This window comes from Mytilus galloprovincialis, chromosome 8, assembly GCF_965363235.1.
Source record: "Mytilus galloprovincialis chromosome 8, xbMytGall1.hap1.1, whole genome shotgun sequence".
Taxonomy (NCBI): Eukaryota; Metazoa; Mollusca; class Bivalvia; order Mytilida; family Mytilidae; genus Mytilus; species Mytilus galloprovincialis.
In genome coordinates this window covers 41,342,445-41,364,032 of record NC_134845.1, presented here as the reverse complement: position 1 = coordinate 41,364,032, position 21,588 = coordinate 41,342,445, and the positions used below count along the sequence as shown (strand labels likewise).

The following is a 21,588-nucleotide window of genomic DNA, read 5'->3' as shown; positions in this document are numbered from 1 at the left end:
AGTTATCATGAATCTATCACAACACATTTCTGTTTCCTTTAAAAGTTCCTGTTACATATCACCTCACTTTGACTATAGAATAGAATAACTTTTAAAAAAAATCTGTTTCCCTTCCTTTATTTTTTGTCTTTACGTGTTTTTTTCCATAGCGTTAGAGGGGAATGTAATTTATTTGTATAAGATTCCATTTCAAGGAAGCAAGGTAATCTTATATCTTATTATATAGTGCTATAAGGGGAGATAATTCAGATACACTTATTTTTATAAAGGAATGTACAGTATATTATCATCGTTTTGCTTTGTAAAGCAAATTAGTTCGGGGACAATAGTTCTATTTATTATTTTCTTTTCTGAAAGCACAGTATAAAAGGTATATTCTCAAACTTAATATAATCAATTTTACACAACGATTAGTTTGAAAATGTTTTGTTTTATTATAAATATGAAAAAACATGATGTAAACTACATTTTGGCAAAATAACGAATGTGTTCTGAATTTAATCACCATTTACTTTTAAAAAGGGATTTTCTACCAAACCTTTCAACATGAAAATCTCCCATGGTTCCATAGATTTTAATTTTCGAATCTCTTTTGCTGTATGAACGCAGTAAAAATATATTCCCATATTTATAGAATTCCTTATTACATGTATTTATGTGAGGTAAAGGTTCGGAGTGTTTGTTTTCGGGGGACATTGTCACATTACTTCTCTGAATTCCATTTTAGGCAGAGTTCTTAGGGACTTCGATTAAATCCCTTGCAAAATTAGTTAACGTTGTCAAATGAACTTTTCAGTACCAGTTGTTGATTACAGACCATTCACATGCATAACAACATCAAATTTAAAATATTTTATAATTTAATCTTATAATAAATATTTACTCTATTTACATATTACGACACATTGTAAAAACAAATCGAATTATTGACTTTGTTCTACTTTTGATAAAAGGACAGCATTTAAATTGAATTAATCAAATACTTGATACCACATAAGCACTGAAAATAAATGTAAACTGTTTGCAAGTTTTGATAACATGTGTTAAGTAAATACAACGTTTATTTCTACTAGGTAATAGTAGAATGTCCATTACAAGTCAATTTCTCATGTACATTTTCTCGTGTCAAAAAATAAAACTAGCACCCTGAAATAAAAATAAAATATGTCATTACTACTACTGGTACAAATATTGTATGTAAAGTTTCTTTCTATATTTTGAAGTTTTTTATGAGAATATATACTGATATAATCCTGTTACAAAAACACATTCGTACGGAAGCGTATTAGGGACATAGAAAAAATAAAATTGGCAGTGAACTTTTTTTTCAAAGTCGATATTTTGACATTTCAAATCTCAAAATTTCGACTTCAACTCGAAATTTTAACTTTTCTTATCTTGAAATTTTGACTTTCTAAAATCTTGAAATTTCGACCTTTTTTAAAACTTGAAATTTCGACTTTTTCTAAACTCGAAATTTTGACTTCTTTTAAACTCAAAATTTCGTCTTCTTTTAAAGTCTAAATTTCGACTTTTTTTAAACTCGAAATTTCGACTTTTTCTAAACTCGAAATTTCAACTTTTTCTAAACTCGAAATTTCGACTTCTTTTTAACTCAAAATTTCGACTTTTTTAAAACTTAAAATTTCGACTTTTCCTCAGTATTTATACGTTTGCGATTACCACATTCACAGTCATTTATATCAACGAGGCGGAGAGTCATTTACATCATAAACTTCATAATATAAAAAAGAAGATGTGGTATGATTGCCAATGAGACAACTATCCACAAAAGATTCATAAGCATATTTTAATAAACTAAAACATTTTAAAGAGGTTATTTTAGATAGAAAATCTTGTTCTTGCCAAAGAATAAATAAAATATGTTTCACGTTCAAATACATATTTCAAGTCTGGACTTCAGATTTGTGTATCAAGTAACCCCGCTATTCCGACACACCTATATTACGACATACTTTTATTCAACCGTCTAATATATAAAGACAAGGGTTAATAGTTGTGTTATAAGAATGCAAACTTCCAAAACTAGAAAACTGGGGCAGCTCATTGGTCGTTCTGAATATGCATGGCATTTTGGGCTACTTGATTTACCATTGTTTAAACAAGGCAAAGTCAGTGACTTGCTATTGGTATACCAAACAGGCCTTTGCAACTGTGATGCTAAATGTCCTCAGGTCTGACGATCCTATGACAGTGTCGTGGAAACTAAAACATGGAATATGCGGGGGGGGGGGGGGGAATTCTGTCAACATGCATGTTCTTTACGAATGGTTTCTTTAATATTAAATGCTAATCCATATCTTAAGAACAAAACCAGTTTCTGAATATAAATTGCCAAAATAAGTAAATGACGCTTTAATAATTTGCATCCATGTCTACTCCTTCTAAAATTGTAATAACTGCTTGAATACTAACATCAAAGTTTTAAGAGTACTTAGAAAAAGTAAAAATTTCGAGATTTCAACAGTCGAAATTTTGAAATCAAAGTCGAAATTTCGATTTAAAAAAAAAAGTCGAAATTTTGTGTTTATTAAAAATAAGTTGAAATTTCGAGTTTAAAATAAGTCGAAATTTCGAGTTTTAAAAAAGACGAAATTTTGAGTTTAAAATAAGTTGAAATTTCGAGTTTAAAATAAGTCGAAATTTCGAGTTTTAATTAAGTCGAAATTTTGAGTTTAAAATAAGTTGAAATTTCGAGTTTAGAATAAGTCGAAATTTCGAGTTTTAAAAAAGTCAAAATTTTGAGTTTAAAATAAGTTGAAATTTCGAATTTTAGATAAGTCGAAATTTCGAGTTTAAAGATAGGTCGACATTTCGAGTTTTAAAAAAGTCAAAATTTCGAGTTTAAAGTGGAAATTTTGAATTTTTATATGTTGAAATTTCGAGTTTAAAAAAGTCAAAATTTCTACTTTTTGAAAAGTCGAAATTTCAAGATTTTAGAAAGTCAAAATTTCAAGTTTAAGTCAAAATTTCGGGATTTGAAAAGTCAAAATTTCAAGTTAAAGTCAAAATTTCGAGATTTGAAAAGTCAAAATTTCGACTTAGAAAAAAAAGTTCACTGCCAATTTTATTTTTTCTATGTCCCTAATACGCTTCCGTACATTCGTATCACTCTAAAACGGAGGAAAACGTTAATGAAACTCTCATTGAAACGTTCGTTTCCTATATACAAACGTTTTTTTTGTCGTTAATATTGTCTAAGTGCTATTTTAATATTTTTCTCTGTATGAAAGGAGGTATGATACGACACCCTTAATAATCTTGATTCTTGGACCATTTTGGTGCAAGTTAGATCTTCCTAAATTTATTAATTTTCAAAAACTTCCAACATGCGGTTTTTGAAGAAACTATATATTTCGAAGTCTTGAATTAAGGATCTGTGTGTATGTGTGAAATCACAAAAACTGTATGTATAAAAAAGAAGATGTGGTATGAGTGCCAATGAAACAACTCTTCACAAGAGACTAAAAATAACACAGAAATTAACAGCTATAGGTCATCGTACGGCCTTCGACAATGAGCAAAGCAATGTGTATGTTTGTGATGTTCTTATGTTGTTGACTCTACTTCTAGTATCGGATCCACTTCATGGACCCCTTAACCAAAAGCGCAAACATATCAAACGAATGAAAACAACTGTCATTTGGTACAGACTTTTTTTGTTATGTAGAAAATGATTATAGCATGAAATTCAGAAAGTTAGTGAGGAATATATCTGTCCACAATGCAATAGAGTATTATTTGGTGTGTTTAATTGTTACTATACTTCTACTTTCAGGGGCGGATCCAGCCATTTTAAAAAGGGGGGTTCCAGCTATATGCTCCCATTCAAATGCATTGATCGACCAAAAAAAAGGGGGGTTTCAACCCCCGGAACCCCCCCCCCCCCCCCCTGGATCCGCCAATGACTTTTGTTCTATATATCTCACCTGTCAACTGGCAATTTTAGTTCTTCTCCCATAAATTCGGCAATGATAGCTGCACAGGAGGTTTTTGATTTCTGATCCACTTTATCTGAGTTGTGGTAGAAATTCATATTCATCATTGGCGATGAAGATCCTGCCCTCATCATCAAAATATCTGTTTGTATTTCTACTTGTATATTCTACAATGTAAGATAATTTATGTGTGTTACTTTAGATTTAATTAAATCAAATGAACAGTCACAAATATTTGACTCAATGACATACAATGTACATTAAGAATATATGGCTGTCTTGCAGTATAGGCAGTAAACATGAACTTTTTTGCTATCTTTTACTTTACGTGGTTTATGGTGGCAAACTGTCTCAGAGGCAATCATACCACTTCTTCTTCTTTTTATATAAACAGCAAAATAGTGCCTGCATGATTTTAAGCGAAAAACTTACCACCTATATATATATCTAGATTTTCAGCAGATCTTTTAAACGGATCATATAAAGGCAGCAGGTTAATGGAATAAACAATACTCCTTGTACAAATGAAAACATTGCACTATCAAAACCCTTAGTTTACCCAAATTAAAACCTTATAAATGTGCCATGTAGACAAGAACTCATAGCACCGTTTCCAAAAAATATCAAATAACAGAATCGTGCAGCAGAGACGGGAGCGTCAGAGAGAGATAAATCGACTAGAGAGTGAAAAACTTTGTGGTATCTACAGATCCCTGTTGAGTTTATAGATATGTGCTTGGCATTAAGTGTTAATTCAGAGGCAAATCAATAGTAATGAGCTGAAACTTTCTAATGAAATATTGGAATTTTTGTTTGTGCCCCCCTTTTTATCCCCCAAACCAACAAGCAGTCTGTCAAAGCAAATTCATGCATATACAAAATCCAAACAAAATGAAAACATTTATACTCTGATGAAGCGAATCTTAATTTGTATATCGGTTTTTTGTGTTTCTCTCCGTACATATTCATATCTGCTTTCTTCACCTTATGTAGTGGGTTTGTAATGTCATACGGCAGAGCGCACTCCAATAAAGATATATAATTATACTGAGGCGTCAATAGAATATTCAACATTTAATCGAACCTCAGTGTGTATAGTTTCGCTTTTTATATAGAAAATAAAATAAATATGAAAATTTCTTATAAATTGGTTTCAATAAGATCGATCTCTTCTATATGAACATTATGTAAAGCTACCGCCTATCTCGATGGTGTTATTGGCGACCTTTTCAATGGTTTGATTAATTTAAATGCAGAAAGAATGCATTTATTTATTTAGTATTTAGGTTTAAACACCAAATCAGATGTGTTTATATATTATTTGGGAACACTGCCAAACGACTTTTTAACGTCTTTTTTTTTGGACTGGTTATTAATTCATTATTACCGAGAAGTAATTAAGTATACAAAGCATGTCCTAAATTTACTTTCACTTAACAATTTTGTATAGTTTCTATATGAGTAATAACTCATAACAGATTTATTTTTCAATGTAGTCATTTTCAATGCAATGACGAAAATGTATGCGCTTGACTCATATAATCCTGTGTTCCTACCTTGTTTACTTAAAATAAGCAATCGGTTCACCAGCGGACGTTCAGCAAGTGATAAATAATTCAGTATCCATATAGTTCAAGTATATCATCAAACTTTATGGAAAATTTAAATAGTAAAAGATCCCTTGCCCTCACAGATTTATAATGCTCCCTGCGACATGACTAAATTACCAATGTTAGAAAATTAACAGTTATCGATGTTGTTGCCGTTCCTTTGATCCTTCAGTGCAATTGAAATATATGACGCGAGTTATCGCCGATCATCTGCTGTTGAGTCTTCATCTTACATTGTCTTTCACTTAGTTTTTTTTTTACCCAACTTTTTACAAGTTTACAGTCCCCCTTTTCGTGAAATGTGTATTTTCTAAAATCTACTACCTCCTATATGCAAAGTTCATGAAACAGAAGTAAACTAACATTGATCAATTCTTACCTTGGCTTCCGTGTTGAATTTTGTTGCTAAAAAATCGGTAAATTTACTTAAAAAATCTTTCCTTATAGACTGTTTTGGGACATTTGTCCTACAATCCACAGCTAAGTGAATCCCCGGCATTTTTATCCACTCTCAGAAGAAAATTTAACACATAATACAAAGAGATAGTTAAATAGAAGCTAAATTTATGTAGTTTAAAACCCACTTGTCGATCGACACTTTAGAAATATAAATTTTATGTATATTGATTCACCTCAGGTATAGGTAAAACTCATATATCATTTTAATAAGGTATATATTTCAAAATAATAGTTCCGAAGAATGATCAGTTAGTTTCTTTTGTAAAAAAATATTTAAAAAAATACTATTCGTTAGTTATTTTTTAATAATGAAATTATTTATCAATGAACTGGTCTGTGTAGACCTAGGCCTAGCGATTGAAAACAATATTGACTGTATACTTAATAATCAATAGAAAAACGATGTAAAATGTAACTTTGATAATTGAAATTCATAGCAATACTGTGCGGACAGTGTTATTAGTAGTTAAATCTAATGTTCATCGAACTTTTACAAATCACAAAACAAAAACAGGATACTATCACTCCGAACCAAACCGAATTTTCAGGGATGTGCGTTCTGTATGCATCTTCATTAGGAACGCTCAGATGCAAACATTTTTCAGTTTGGTTTCCGTGGTATTGATGCGGAGTCACGTCGCGTTGGAAAACACACGAATCTTCGTATGGAGTGTAACGTTCTTTGCACGCACAAGAACCTTCTGAGAGGTCCATCGATGTTCTTATTCAACATAACTGCATTTTTAGATTGCTGTCAAATTTTGCCTTTCTTTGCCCAGTTCGTCTAACCTGGCAAAAACTATCATGGTAATGATTGTTTTCGTTCTTAAATGCATGGAATTTTTGCAACTGAACGTTATTTCAATTAATCGGCAATCAAGAGTAAAACTATAGTCTTGGTAATTCATGTTATCTTTTTTAATGTGTATATTTATAACTTCACAATATTGCAATATCAACGAACGCGATTTGGATGTCTTATCTACAATTGAATGTTCCGTGAAAGCGGTTTCATTTTTTTTCATATAATAGAACCCTACTTCTATATAATCCTGCACGAACCCTACTGTCACTGGATTCAGTTTCTGACGATCAACCATAGTAATATATAAAAATGTTTGGGTTTTTTTTGCATATTTCCCTTCTATAAGTATCGAGCAAGCAAAGAAAAAAACAGCAGTCCAATTGTATGTAATATTGCAGCATTGAAAGTAGTAGCTGAGTCTTAGTAGAATGATTATGTATGTAAATGTTATTTTGAGGTTTTTTTTTGTTTGACATATTCTCGTTGTGTGTTCTTATGTGTAAGTATGAAACCATTTAATGTCTTAATATATATATACAAAAACAGTTTATTTCTGCTCATACGTTGTTGGGGTTTTTTTTTTGTCATGTCTGCATACAAGATCATACAAATTATTTATTCTGAAGTAAGGTCAACGGGAGATAACTCAATTTGGCGCGTTAAAATGTATTATGAAGGGGAGGTAAATGACATTTTCCCGGGGCACATGCTGATGCTGCGGCACAAAAAATATAAAGATCTTGCAGATAAATTCCTAAAAGGTTCTTCAGTTTATACAATAATAGTAACGTTGGTAATTCAACATTATGATAGAAATACACAATGACATTGTATATCTTATAACGCCGTATCAGAGTAATCCAGGATAATTTTTGTTGTGATTTTTTTTCCTGTCAAAAAAATATCATAAAATTGAGAATGGAAATTGGAAATGTGTCAAAGAGATACGATGAGGTAATTTTTTGCCAATATTGACGATGAATATTCGAGAGAAGCTATCTCATTTCAATTAGAAATGTCTGAAAATAACAAACCAAAAATTTAGCATTTAATTCCAAAGTGTAAGAAGAGTTGTCTTTCTTTGTTCTCACTGAAAACATGTAATGGTGTATGTTTGCCCATCTTGCTTTGGTAAACAGGACAATCTTTATACATTGCATATTCCTTTTCTGATCTTGTTTTCATAAGATTTTTAACTTTTGAGGTTTTTTTAAGTGATAAAATCTGTAAATTGAATGAATAAAAAAAACATTTTTTTTTCTTCAAATTGTCCTCATTTTAATGTCAGATTAATCAATAATTGTGTTCTTTAAATCCCCCTCCCCCTAATTGTCTGTACAAAATAAGGCACTGATGTACTATTGTATATAATTAAGGTCTTTAAACCTGTGTAGTGTCAAATATTGTGTGCCATCTTTTTTCTTATGGCATAGTCTACTGATGAATTTATGGGTTTTGCTTATTGTTGAAGGCTGTACGGTGACCTATATAGTTGTTAATTTCTATGTCATTTGTTCTCTGGTGGAAAGTTGTCTCAATAGCAATCATACAACATCTTGCTTTATATTGTGAGCCTAGCCAATCGAGAGAATAATGGACAAAAATTATACTGGGAGGAGAAAAATGGCCTATAAATAAAAGAATGAAGAAATAAAGGAATACCCTTCCCCTCATTCAATCCCTTTACAAATAGTTCTTTTTAGTACAACATACCATGTAACATGATGATGGTTGGATACAATTTTTCACTTTTTCTTGCTTTGTGTAGAAAAATAAGAAGCAGAAACAGATCATTAAAAAATTATTAGAATTATGTACAATTAAGGTTGCATATTATCTCTATGGTACCAACTTTTGTGGATTTCATTGGTATAAAACTAGAATTAAAATGTTCAATAGTATACATTTTCTATACACATGTATGCTAAAACTTTTGCAAATCCCTGAAATAAAATATCCACAAAATTTGATTTTTCCCAAACCCACAAAAATTGGCACCAATAAATGAAAGTGCATTAATACAAAAAAAATATTTTGAGGAAAACATAGAGTACAGTTGAAATTAATTCATCATCTTGTCAAAAAATACCAGTAAATAAGATCAGATTGTTGTCATTGTTTAAATATTTTGATAACAGTTTTCCTTTGAACATAGAATTTCAAACAAAAGGTGATTTTGATCAAAGATCTTGTTGAAGAAGACATGTGTTTGAATGCTTTAACTTGTCGACTTTTGCTTTAGGCAAAAAATGGAATGTTTTTTAGTGAATTAGTCATAATATTGTATGATATGAACTGGTATTCTATCTTAATTAAACAAAATATTTATAAAAACATTGTTAAAGAAAAGGGAAATATTCATGTTTTTTTTTTAAGGGGATCAGAAATTATAAAAAAAAATAGTTCACTATTCCGAGGATTCTTATGTATGATAAGTGAGGAAAATTGTGATAAAAAATATATTATGTTAACATGGTTAAGGTTAAGAAATATAAGAAGATTTGGAATGATTGCCAATGAGACCAATTTTCCACGAAATTTCAAATGATGTGGTCATCTAACTGCCTTCAACAATGAGAAAATCCAATTATTTAACATCAGCTATCAAAAGCCCTGATATGACCAAATTAAAAAATATTTTAAACATGTTTAACTTCTGAAACCTTGGGGAAAACAAACCACTTTTCAAGTTTCGTATAAGTTTTATTTTGTCCATTTTGAATGAAAATAAATAAAAAAAATCTCTATATTTCATCAAATGTAAATTTGCCTATAAAATTGGAATTCCTTTGCATTCACTTCTTCATTAATTGTAATTTATTGCTAATTAGATAAAGTAACTTGGACATATGAAATGATTTATAAATATATAAATATTTATTTTATCAGAAAAATTAGTAGAATTGATGATAGCTATTTGATTAGTTTCCTTTCTGTGTGTCATATCAGTTGTAGAATTCTTTGATGGGTTCTTAAGATTGACAATTCCACATACTAACCAGATACTTAGTTAATGATATTCTTGAATTTTAATGAATATTTGACATGTCAACCTGTAGATGCAGTAAGAGCCTTATTTGACACGAAATATCAAATAATAGAAAATCAAAGTATATGAGGTTTCCATCCATGACACAAAATCAGAACATTCACAACAGAAAAAAAACACAAAAAGGAAAGGAACAGCTATTTCTTTGCTGTTCTTCATCTCAAAGTCACAGTGAGGCGTCGGTACAACACAAACAAATCTCTAACCTCACTGTAAGATTAATATGACCCCTAGTATCAGCTTATATGGATTTTTTTGCAAAAATAATTTAGAAACACTTAGTAAGATGAATTGTAACACCTCATTAAGTCCAGATAATCAGCAATACAAGATCAACAGAAAAGAGATTTTAGGAATGAATAATACTCTTGTCTACAATGTGGGAGAGTGGCCATTATTGTTGCACATAGATTTAGGTGAGCAACACATGCTCATTAAAGTCTTTAAGTTCTATCTGAAGGGAACTGGTGCAATGAAAGCTGAATAAAAATCCCTACCTACCCTATATTGTCATGGAGGTTTTTGGTCATGCAATCTTAAGTTAAACATAGGTGAAATCCAGAACCGTTGGGTATATAGCTGATGTGACATATTTTCAAAAACAAAATTATTATGCCGGCCTCCCTACCAAGTTGACAGGAAAACGGTTAATTGGAGAATGGAAACAGTAAATGTGTCAAAGAAACAATAACCTGACCATGTATTTTGGTTTTGCTGTAATCATTCTATGAAAGTAACATTGTTTTTCTTATACTTTTAGATTCATATGATGCATATTACCTGCAACATATTTAGCTCAACTGGTATATAAAGAATACCTTAACAAGACCCCCAGTACTAGATGCATAGAAGTGTAAGAATTTGAGAAGGTTAATTTTACTTGATTTCTTCAAGGAGGTTATATTAGAAGGAGAGTGAACACTCTGCTTGATACAAAATTAACATCCCCAGGATAGCAGTTCGATCAGAGAAAAATGATAAAAATATAAAGAAACCGACATGTTTATCACCCACTTGACATGGCCCTCTGATGTACCAGGCTGTTACCGCGAGCAGTTCGGGCTAATAGATAAATCGCATATGTCACGTGGTTGTTATCAGTGAGTGGGTCATTAAAGTTCAGGTGTAATTTTGGTAACAATGCAGTATATAGGTGTTTATGATATGGAAAAAGATTGGAAGCGCAATTTCAAAATCAATCGTCTGTCTACCGTGAAAAACGATAAAGAAATGACAAAGTTATGAGGGTTTAAAGGAAAGTTAGTGTGCGATTTTTATTCAACACTACATGGCTTTAAACAAAGATTTTCGCTTCACCTGTCAATTCCTGTTGATGAGAATTGGCAGGTAATAATCATAGAAAATATACGAATATGCAAAGTATTTTAGTTACGGTGACCGGTAACGACCGGAAAGAATATTTGCAATTGAAACATAGAGAAATTTATCGGGAAATAACGTAAAAGTGCTTTCTGTTGGTATTAACATTGACCGCAATGAGACGGATATTCGTTTCATTTCTATTGGTTAGAAGTTAACTTTTAACATAAAATTTAAATTTTTAATTACTTAATAAAAAATATCACAAAAAATCGTATTAATATATCAATAATTATATTTCCGGTCAGTTTATGACACCTCGGGTGTTTCCGTTCTTACTCGGGTATGTTATTAGGACAAAATCTCCCTCTGTGACAGAGTCGATCTCAAGTAATTAACACCCACTTACAGAAAAGTCGGTAACATTTTATGTGTAATTATCGTCTTTCGTCCTCTCTCCTTCTAATATAACCTCCTTGATTTCTTATACTTTCAGATTGATATTGCACAACAGTGCATTTCAGGCTCAGCTGAAACATATCAAACTGTTTGATAAACTTAATACCTTTACAAGACCCAGTACACTACTAGATGCATGGAATTCTAAGAATTTAAGGAGGTAAATTTTACAATGACAACAAAACAGTTTATTCAGATAAACTTACAGTTATATTTATCAAAATTCTATTCATTGAATTTCAATAGTAAATAAATTCTGTCCATAATGAGGATTATAGCTCTTTATAATAAGATAATCTCAGATGGTGATAGAATAATAAGTTTTAATCATAAGATAGTTATATGGTAGACAGGGGTGTTAGACAAGGATTGATAATATCTCCTATCATCTAATGATAAAGAGGTGGGACTTTTACAGGGTAAACTGACAAGCTTGTATAAACATCCCTAGGGGATGGAGATTAGAATCCTCAGTTCTTTGTAGGATAATGATAAAATCAGACAGGGGACTTGTACCATGATTATTTTGTATTATACTGGATAATGATATTTTGATAGAAAATATTCTCCTAGCTTAACAACCAGGAAAGATGTTATAGAAAAATAAACATTGATATAATTTTATATAATTTTCTAATTTCAGTCTCAGATTGTTTGATTTGACCCATGTCTGTATCCTGTTGAATAAATAAACTGGTCTTTGACTTCTATGCTTCATTAGTATGAGTTAATTGTAAAATTTTCTTTCCTGTTTCTGGGATATGGTAGGTGGAAATGTACTAAATTCTGAATTAGATTTAATTTCTTATATGAATTCCATTTCTTTATTAATCATAGACCTTACACCTCATGATCAGTACATTTCAATACATCATCTCAATTATGACATATGACAAAAATGATTAATTATTTATGTTAATAACAATGTCTGGCATTAGAGGATGCTGTTTATAAAAAATATCTTTTTAATACCAAAATCTGTTCCTGGAAGTAAAAAGATAAATGTATGAATTTTCGAAGGTTACACTTTACACTTTTTCTTATCTCGAAAAATTGATGGCATAGATTAATAACATATCTGAGCAAATCAGTATAACTGCTAGGCTAACTGCTACATAGAAGAATAAAATGAAATTCATCTTCTATCATAATTTAAATCACTAAAAAATACAATTTCTATCATTCAATACTTTATTGTGAGAGTTGCAAAATAAAATATGGCTAGGAAAAAAAACAATATTTCCCAACAGTCGTAACAATGATATATTCACTAATTTGCAAGTTATAAATATAAAAAAAAAGTGGTATGACTGCCAATGAGACAACTCTACACAAAAGACCAAATGACACAAAAATTAACAAATATAGGTCACTGTGCAGCTTTCAACATACAGCTATAAAAGGCCCCGAAATCACAAATATAAAACAATTCAAACAAAAAAACTAATAGCCAAATTTATGAACAAAAAATGAATCAAAAACAAATATGCAACACATCAACAAATAACAACTGAATTACAGGCTCTTGACTTGGGACATGCACATACATACAGAATGTGGAAGGGGTTAAAGTTTATTTAAGTGAAATGTAAAATCTGTAAAGAAGGTGTCTTCATCATTGTAGAATAAGTTTTATTAAAAGCTCTTAAAATTCTACATGTTTAGAAGACTTGAGACTTACTTAATGTTAATCATGCAGAATTTTAGGAGTTCTGTAAGGCACATGTTTTTATTCCAATATTTGAATAAAGATGTCTCAGTACCAAACATTTTGGAAATGCTATCATCAGCTATAGTGTTGATATTTAGAAGCAATTATGTAACGATTCTTTTTTTTACAGGTAATTTTATTCATATTATAATTTGAAATATAAGAAAAGAAGAGTAAGATAGTGAAACAGCTTCTACTAGAATGCTTGTAGATATAAGAAATTTCCCAGGTAAGAAAAATGTAAACTTCAATATAAACATAAGGAGATGTGTTATGATGGCCAATGAGACATCACATGACATTTCAAAGACCAAAAGACAAGGATGTTTACATCTATAGGGAAACATGCAACCTTCATTAATAAGCAAAACACAAACTGTATAGTAAGCTATAAACCCCACCATGAAAAATGAAAAAAAATTGAGAGTAAACTTGTGGCCTGATATGAGCTAAAAACATTTTAATAAAAAAAAATTAATTTACAAACCACTGAATTGAAGGTTTTATACTTGAGGAAATGCACATACAGACTGTGGTTGGGTTAAAGAAGTTAATAAGCATGAAACCAATCCCTTAACACTAATTGGTGTGTGGGCACAAAACAACCAATTTTTTTTAAATCAGTTTGAAATGGTTTGACAATGCCTTAGTATAGTGTGGGTAAGGGGGGAGATAATCACGATTTTTTAAATGGAATTCATTTCATCATTTTCAAAAGTTTAAAGAAAATATTGCATTTGGCATGTTTAGTGTTAAACTAAGGAGGTATTTAACCCCCAGAATATACCAGACATGTATTCTTTTATATGTTTCTGGTTAAACTGACAAAAAGTGGAAGAGGATAAGATATTTCCAAAGATATCATTTACAATTTACTTGATTGTGTTATCTAGGAGAATTAGAAGTTAATTAAGCACAAAAACTTTTCTTAGCCTATGTGGCTGAAGGCATTGTGAGCTCTTGCTTTCATTTGGTGGCTTTTGTCTGTTCTTGTATTTCTGTTAATTTTTGACATTTGATCATCTACTTATAAATTAGTTTATATTAATTTATTTTTTCATCAAAAACTTTGGTCCGTACCAGTAATTCTTATATTTAAACTTCAGAAATTCAAATCATAATAGAATTATGTTACTCCAGTGAAAGGTCAATATACTTGGGTTAAAAAAAAAAAAGGAATACAATTTAAATAAGCATTGGTGTGGTCTGATGCACTGTCCAATATTTTTGTCAATTGCTGTTATCAATTTATATAACATCAACTTTATTTCATAAAAATCTTTCAACAACACATGGTTTTCTGGTCCTTATAAATTTGACAATTTTTGACTAATGATTGGAAAATTGTATAATATCATGATTACATCATGGTAATCAAGATAACTTAAACAGCAGCTAATGTGAAAATGATTGAACGTGATGCCACAAGTGTGACCAGGTTATTAAAATAAGATGGTATGGGTTTCATTTCATAATCCAGATTTATAATTATTTGGTAATCAGATGATATGTTATAGATATTTGCTGGGTAAATTAATCAGAGACCTGTTTAATTAATTACCCTAGGAAAGTGTGGCAAGGCTCAAATTATGAATTTGATATGAGGGGGTTGACAGACTTCGTCAGGGATGTGGAATATAGGGGTCAGTTGAGATCTTGGAAAAAGAAGGGGAAAAATTGTAAGGTGAAAGGGGCAGATCCAGCCATTTCGAAATGGAGGTTCCGAACCCAGGATAAAGGGAAGTTCCAACTATATGTCCCCATTCAAATGCATTGATCGTCCCAAAAAAGGTTGATTTCCGACCCAAGGAACACACACACACACCCTGGATCCACCACTGAGAGGGATGTGTTTTAAGCTGGATTTCAGAAATGAGCACCCCAAGAAACCCTCTCTCATATGTTTGATATAAACCACCACTTAATTAAAGTCCAACACATAGTACTGGAGAACTAGATGACCTCCCAGTCTGCATATATAATTGGAACATGGTGTTAAGAAATATGATGAAACTGACCCTCTGTGTGTATAATTATTTCAAATTACTTCTAATTTGAATGATAAATCAAAATTATGTTCATATTACAGATAAATATCTCTTTATTGGATGTCATTCAGGTCAAGATTAAAAGTAATAGGGTCTGTATCTACTCCATATGACATACACTGGTGTTACAAGTATAATAAGAAATGGTGCCCAATTCATTTATTGTGTTCTATGGATTCATTTATTTTCCTTGGTACCAATTTCTGTGCTTCATTTAAAAATAATAACTCAAGATCAAAAATAACCAAAAGACATCAAGTATCCATTCTTCAACAAGAGACATAACTAAAAAATTTCCAAGTCTCCACACCCCCTTTTAAATCCAGAGAAAAACCTGTAAAAAGATCAGCAGCTAAAGGGATGCTGATTTGAAATTAAATCACTAGTAGTTAAAGCATAGATAGATGTGGCTGAACTAGTGAATCTAACGACTTTTTATTCTACAACTGAAATAACATAAGCTGTCTAGCTTTTAGATAAAACTTTTGCATTTAAAGGGAACAAAGGAGAATGTTCAAAAAGGGCTAAAATTGGTCTTTAATTTCTGATGTTTTATTAATCAGGCAAAAACCTTCACATAAAAATAGTTGCCATATTACTGTTAACACAAAATAACTTTAATGACATAGTACATTTGTGATAAAACACGGTTACTTTAACCTCGTTAGTTTTATATATGCAAAGCAGTTAGCAGGTAATGGGGCCCTGCACGGGTTATTTGCATATTTTTTTTTTTAAGAATATTGAAAATTTGACAAAACGACTCCTTTAGTATGCTAAATTTGTTTTGTTAGGTTTTGTTAAATTTTCAATATTCTTTAAAAAAAAATTGCACAATTTACTATGACCGCCACCAACGATCCAGAAAGTGTTTGTGTCTAGGGCTGCAATATCATCATTGGCAACTTTTGATTACAGAACATTTTGAATCATATGATGCAGCCAATGATTTCCTCAAGCTTTGAGGGCCGCAAAATGCACTGAATAATGTATTTTGACAATATATTAATAATGTTGATTCTGAAGCCAAAAATGTACTCTAAAGCATGGAAGAAGTAGGTTTCATGAATCAAAGTATAGCAATTTTGAAATTTTATGATAAAAGTTAAATTTAATGTCATATTTGGCCTAAAGTGGACCTTGCCCTTTTTGGGGGGATATTTTCAATCTTTTTTTAATTACTGTTAATTAATTGTTTAACATTACTTGTGGTCAGAATAGATGATACAGTAGAACGTTGATGAAGGCATAATTACATTTTAAGTTAAATTTGAATGACCATATTGTACATTAAATATTCTATTTAGGAAACATTTAGGAATAATACTATATTTGCCAAAGCCCTTAAAGGTTAATTGTCCGTTTAAATGTTTAATTATAATAGGAATATTAAAATACCGACAAAGATGAATGTTCACGATGAAAGGACACAACATCATTTAACATTGTCGACTTTTCAGAAATAATTTTGTTTGAAGATAGAAAGTGAGATCGTGACATGGGCATTTGGGTGATAACTGTACCCAGTGATTAATTAGGCTACTAGTGGACAGTGAAATAGACCTCGAGAAATAGACATCCTTTGTCCACCTATTTCGGATTTTAATGACCAATTTGTCTATTATAACTCTGGACATGATTCCATCTATCATCACTGCTTCTCCATTTGAGTAGATTTATTGTTCTCATCATCTAATTATAACTAGGAACATTTAAAATTGTTATCATCTCTTTGTAATCTTGAAATCTTTAAAGCCTTGTGTGGTTTATTCTTCAATAACTTGGAATTTCTATCTTTTTTTTTTCTTCTTTCAAAGCTAAGCCTTCTTTGGTTCTTTCTTCAATTATTTGGAATTTTTATGTCTTTTTTTATATCAGAGCAATGTATGAATAATTAATGAAAATTCTATTGGAAGTTAAAAATTGTGATCATATTTTAGCATTGTATGTCCAACATAAAGGGTTTTCGTTTATTTTCGGTGGGTTGCAATATAACAACAATAGTGAGAAAAAATTTTTGTTCAATATTGTGTTACTACTTAATCTGGTGATATAATGTGAAAATCATATTCCGCAATAAATACATATTAATTTTTCACATTCAAAATGTCAATCTGTACTGAACATAGATGCGTCATGAGATAATAACGAAAAATATGCATTAATTGTCCATTTTACATTTTTTTTAAAACAATGCCAATCACGAAGGAGATGCATGTGATAGCTGAATCATTCCTATCAATAAGCTGGTTAAATCATGGGTTTGCACTACAATCATTGCTGATTTTTTATACATGGGAACGGTATGTCCTGGATTTATTGGGGAGCATTCAACATTGAAAATGGTGTGTGAATTGGGTATGTCTAGAAATAAAACAGGTGATTGTAATTTGTCACAATTTTTTAAGTTTCTCATATTTCTGCTTGACTCGCTGGCCTGAATCCCTTGATTTTAGTTTTCTTAGTTTTCCATTATTTTGAAATTTCCAAATTTTTATTATTAAAAATGAGTAGAATTGTAAAAAAAGAAATTTACTACATGTATTTAAAAACTGCACTGAGCTACTTTCATCCCTGATACCGAAGGTTGAATGAAGCTTGATGACCTATGCAGAGGTCAGTTAAAAAATATCATTCATAAAAGCTTTCAATTGTAAATTTTGGTTTTAACCATAATAGCTTTATTTTTAATTTTTAACCGTTTGATGTTTTCAAACTTTTGAACCCATTGAGTGGAGGAAAAAAAATAGAAAACTTTTCAAAGTAGGCTAATTTATATTCATTAGAATCAGTTTCTTCTATTTGCTTATTGTAACAAAATCTGATAAAATCTAACAAGTGAACAGGGAATTGTTTGTTTTCTGAATTATTAGAAATAATATTTACAATAATTCATCCCTTGATATTGAATTAATGGCAAAAAAGCATTTCCTGAAGTACATTGTAAACATTTAAATTAGCCGATTAAACCTTATAATTTGAATTTGAGACAATTAAACTCATTTTTGATCTGATTTGAAGCCACATTGACCAGTAGTTAACACCTTTTAGCATACATGGCTGCAGGTAAACTGGCCAGGTGACCACAGGTCAGTTTTCATCTCATTACAAATCACATTAACTTCATCTACAAAATACAAGGTTACTATTTACAACTTGAGGTCAGAGTGGTGAGGTCGAGGGTCACGTCTAACAGGTTATAATTCTGTCAGCATATGTCCAGAATTTTTTTTATTTCAAATTGATATCTTTGAAAATGAGTTTTTTTACAGCTGTAATTTTAAGCTTTGATGGTTTCTCTTCTGACATGAATTGTAAAATCGGGACAACAACGATTATTTGGAAATTTATTATTAATGGGAAAAATTAAACTGGTCAATTCAAAAAGCTGTGAAATCATGAATGAACAAAATTCATATTAACTAACTAGGTGTGAGATCCTTGACCAAAAGTGACCAGTGCTGACCAGCATCAGAAATGGGAGATTAAATGCAGTGAAGTTTAAAGCATGTCCATCTTCAGGAATTTTAGCAACAGATGGATTTAAAACCTTAAAAGAAATAATTTTTAATGTTTAAATAATTCACAATTAAATTTCTCGCCCCATTTCCTAAGGTCTCGGAACTTCCTATTAATAATAAATATTAATGAAAATGTTTATATGGACACCTTTAATTTTCAAAACCTCGGTCATTTGGCTCTGTGGTGAATTAAACTGAGCACTCCGTACAATATAGTAATCTGCATAAACATATTAGGATTAAAATGGTAGATAACTAAATGTCACCATTTATATGTACTTTAGTGGCAGATGGTACCAAATATTTCAATTTTTCCACTGCTGTCCGAAATTTCTTTTCAATTTTACAACCCATTAATCAGTGTATTAGTATACCATTTTCCCATCCTCTGACCCCCGAGAAAGAAAAAAAAAATTCCATCACTATTTTATGAAAAATAATTAATCATTGATATAATTTGAATTAAATCTTTAAAGATCTGAAATGTATAAACTTTCCCTAACCCGTACCATTGAAAAGCCGAAATTTCAGGTTTAGTTCACATGAGATAAAACATTTAGTCAAATTTAAAATCTGTCACTGTGTAAAAATGATAACTATTAAAATATGAATTATACTTATTCCAGCATTTTTGCAAAAGTATTGTCAAAGACAAGCTTGATTTGAAATTGATTTAGAAACTAACTGAGTAGAAATGCATCTCTGTGTGTGCATTGTATTAATATTTGAACATGCTTGCAAAAGATTAATTTTTGTCCACTGCCTTGCAAAATGATATTGAAATTATTAATTCAATATTTGCTCAGTGTTTAACATAGATGATTAAAAATTTGCTTGGTTGAAATAATATTCTATAAAGTTTAGTGCATTCAAACTTTGATTCCCATTCAATTAATTGATAACCTTGAGGGAAATGAATATGGTCACTTTCTGTCTGCATTGCAATTATTTCACAAATTTTGTACTTCAAAATTTTCAATATTTTGAAATAGACATATGTACATTTTACTTGCATTTTGAAGAGTATAAGTATTTGGACATACATGTACCATCAGATTTATCACTTTTAAAAGAAGTATACTCTTATTTAGCTACAATATAAGTAGAATGTAGGACAGAAAGTCACAGGACAAAAAGTCACAGACAAAAAGTCTTGGACAAAAAGACACAGGACAAAAAGTCACAATTCATGTTTTCTGACTATTTTCTTTGAATAAAAAACGCTTATTTCTACAAAAATATTTTTGTATTTCTCTAGAACTATTGTAAAAAATCTAACTTTGTAAACAAAATTTATCAAAAAAATATCAAAGTAAATCAAATAATTGTTAAAAAAAAAATTGTCAAAGTGGCTTGGCACTTAAATGGCTTCATGGTGCCAAGAAATCTTTCTTTTGCATGATTAAAATTAAATAAATCTTCATAATGACACATTTCCTAAACTTAAATATGAAAATACGTATTAAAAAGTAAATATTTTCAGATATTTCTCTTATATATTCAAACAATTGTCAACATATTATTTGTGACTTTTTGTCCTGTGACTTTCTGTTCATTTACCTATAAGTCCACATGTATTCAAAGTTACAGAATTTTCACTGACACAATTTGAGTTGGTGTCATTTCCTTACCTGATTTGTTTGGTTCAATTTCAACTAAAAATACTATCTAGTAGATTGTCAAGTAGAAAACTATTTATCAGGAACAAGGGAGACAAATCCTGATCTGGTTTAACTTCTTATTTTCTACAAGAACTATGATCTATAAGTTGTCACATGCTCCCTGAAAGCCTTGCATTTTAAAAACTGATGAGAGAGTTTGATCAGTCAAAGAGGAGATGAACTTTACAGATTTTCATCCAGGAACCTTGTGTCCTCCATCAATTAAAACTGACCACAACAATAAAGAGCTGGTCGTGGCGTTAAACATCAACAATTAATCTATCTCATCACATATTTTCAGATTCTATTGTTTTCCAGTTTAATGAATTTTTCAGCAATAGTCAATACTTTTCTTTTTTTCGTCTGTTTCAGGAACACAGCTATTGTCATTTCATTTGAACTGAGAAAGTAACATTTTGAGGAGATTTTCGTCAGAAAAGGATTCAAGTATATACCATATGCTTCAAGTTAAACATTTGATCAGAAAATATGTATGTCAAAAGTCCAACTAAATATAAGGTTTTTTTAAATGCATATATATAAAAAAACAGCAATTCAACTTTTAGCTACTGATATTTGATTGTTCATGTTCCAGAACTCATGTGATTTACTAAATAATTAAAAAAAAAACAAAACACAAAAATGAAAGTTGTAGTAATATTGCCAATGAGACAATTCTCCACAAGAGACCAAATGACACAAAAATCAACAATAAGTAATCCCATACCACATAATTAGCTAAAAGGCACTAAAAACCAATTTCAAACCAATTCAAAAGAGAAAAACAATGGCCTGATTTATGTACAAAATACAGAATGAAAAACAAACATGATATATACATTTGTAGCAACAAATGACAACCACTGGCTCCTGACTTTGAACAGGCACATACAGAAAAAAAACAAAACAGATATTTATCAAATTTGACAAGCTCTCGATTCCTTAGAAGCATACCAAGTAACAACTGTAGATCACTAGTGTGTTTC

At 30.5% G+C, this 21,588-nt stretch overlaps 1 protein-coding gene and 1 long non-coding RNA gene across 2 annotated transcripts; one reads left to right on the top strand and one right to left on the bottom strand.

Annotated features, from left to right (window-relative positions):
* Nucleotides 1-842: 842 nt before the first annotated feature.
* Nucleotides 843-6,187, bottom strand: LOC143043286 (MIF-like protein mif-2). The gene is made up of 3 exons (XM_076215670.1): nt 5,949-6,187; nt 3,951-4,126; nt 843-1,146 (listed from the first exon to the last, which is right to left on the bottom strand). Exons 1-3 carry the CDS (start codon nt 6,066-6,068, stop codon nt 1,107-1,109), a joined length of 336 nt encoding a protein of 111 aa, XP_076071785.1. The 5' UTR covers nt 6,069-6,187; the 3' UTR covers nt 843-1,106.
* A 1,358-nt stretch (nt 6,188-7,545) lies between these two features.
* LOC143041941 (uncharacterized) lies at nt 7,546-21,093 on the top strand. Its single transcript, XR_012967844.1, has 4 exons — nt 7,546-7,594; nt 10,643-10,751; nt 13,503-13,601; nt 20,975-21,093. It is a non-coding gene; the product is annotated as an uncharacterized LOC143041941 (long non-coding RNA).
* The last annotated feature ends 495 nt before the right edge of the window (nt 21,094-21,588 follow it).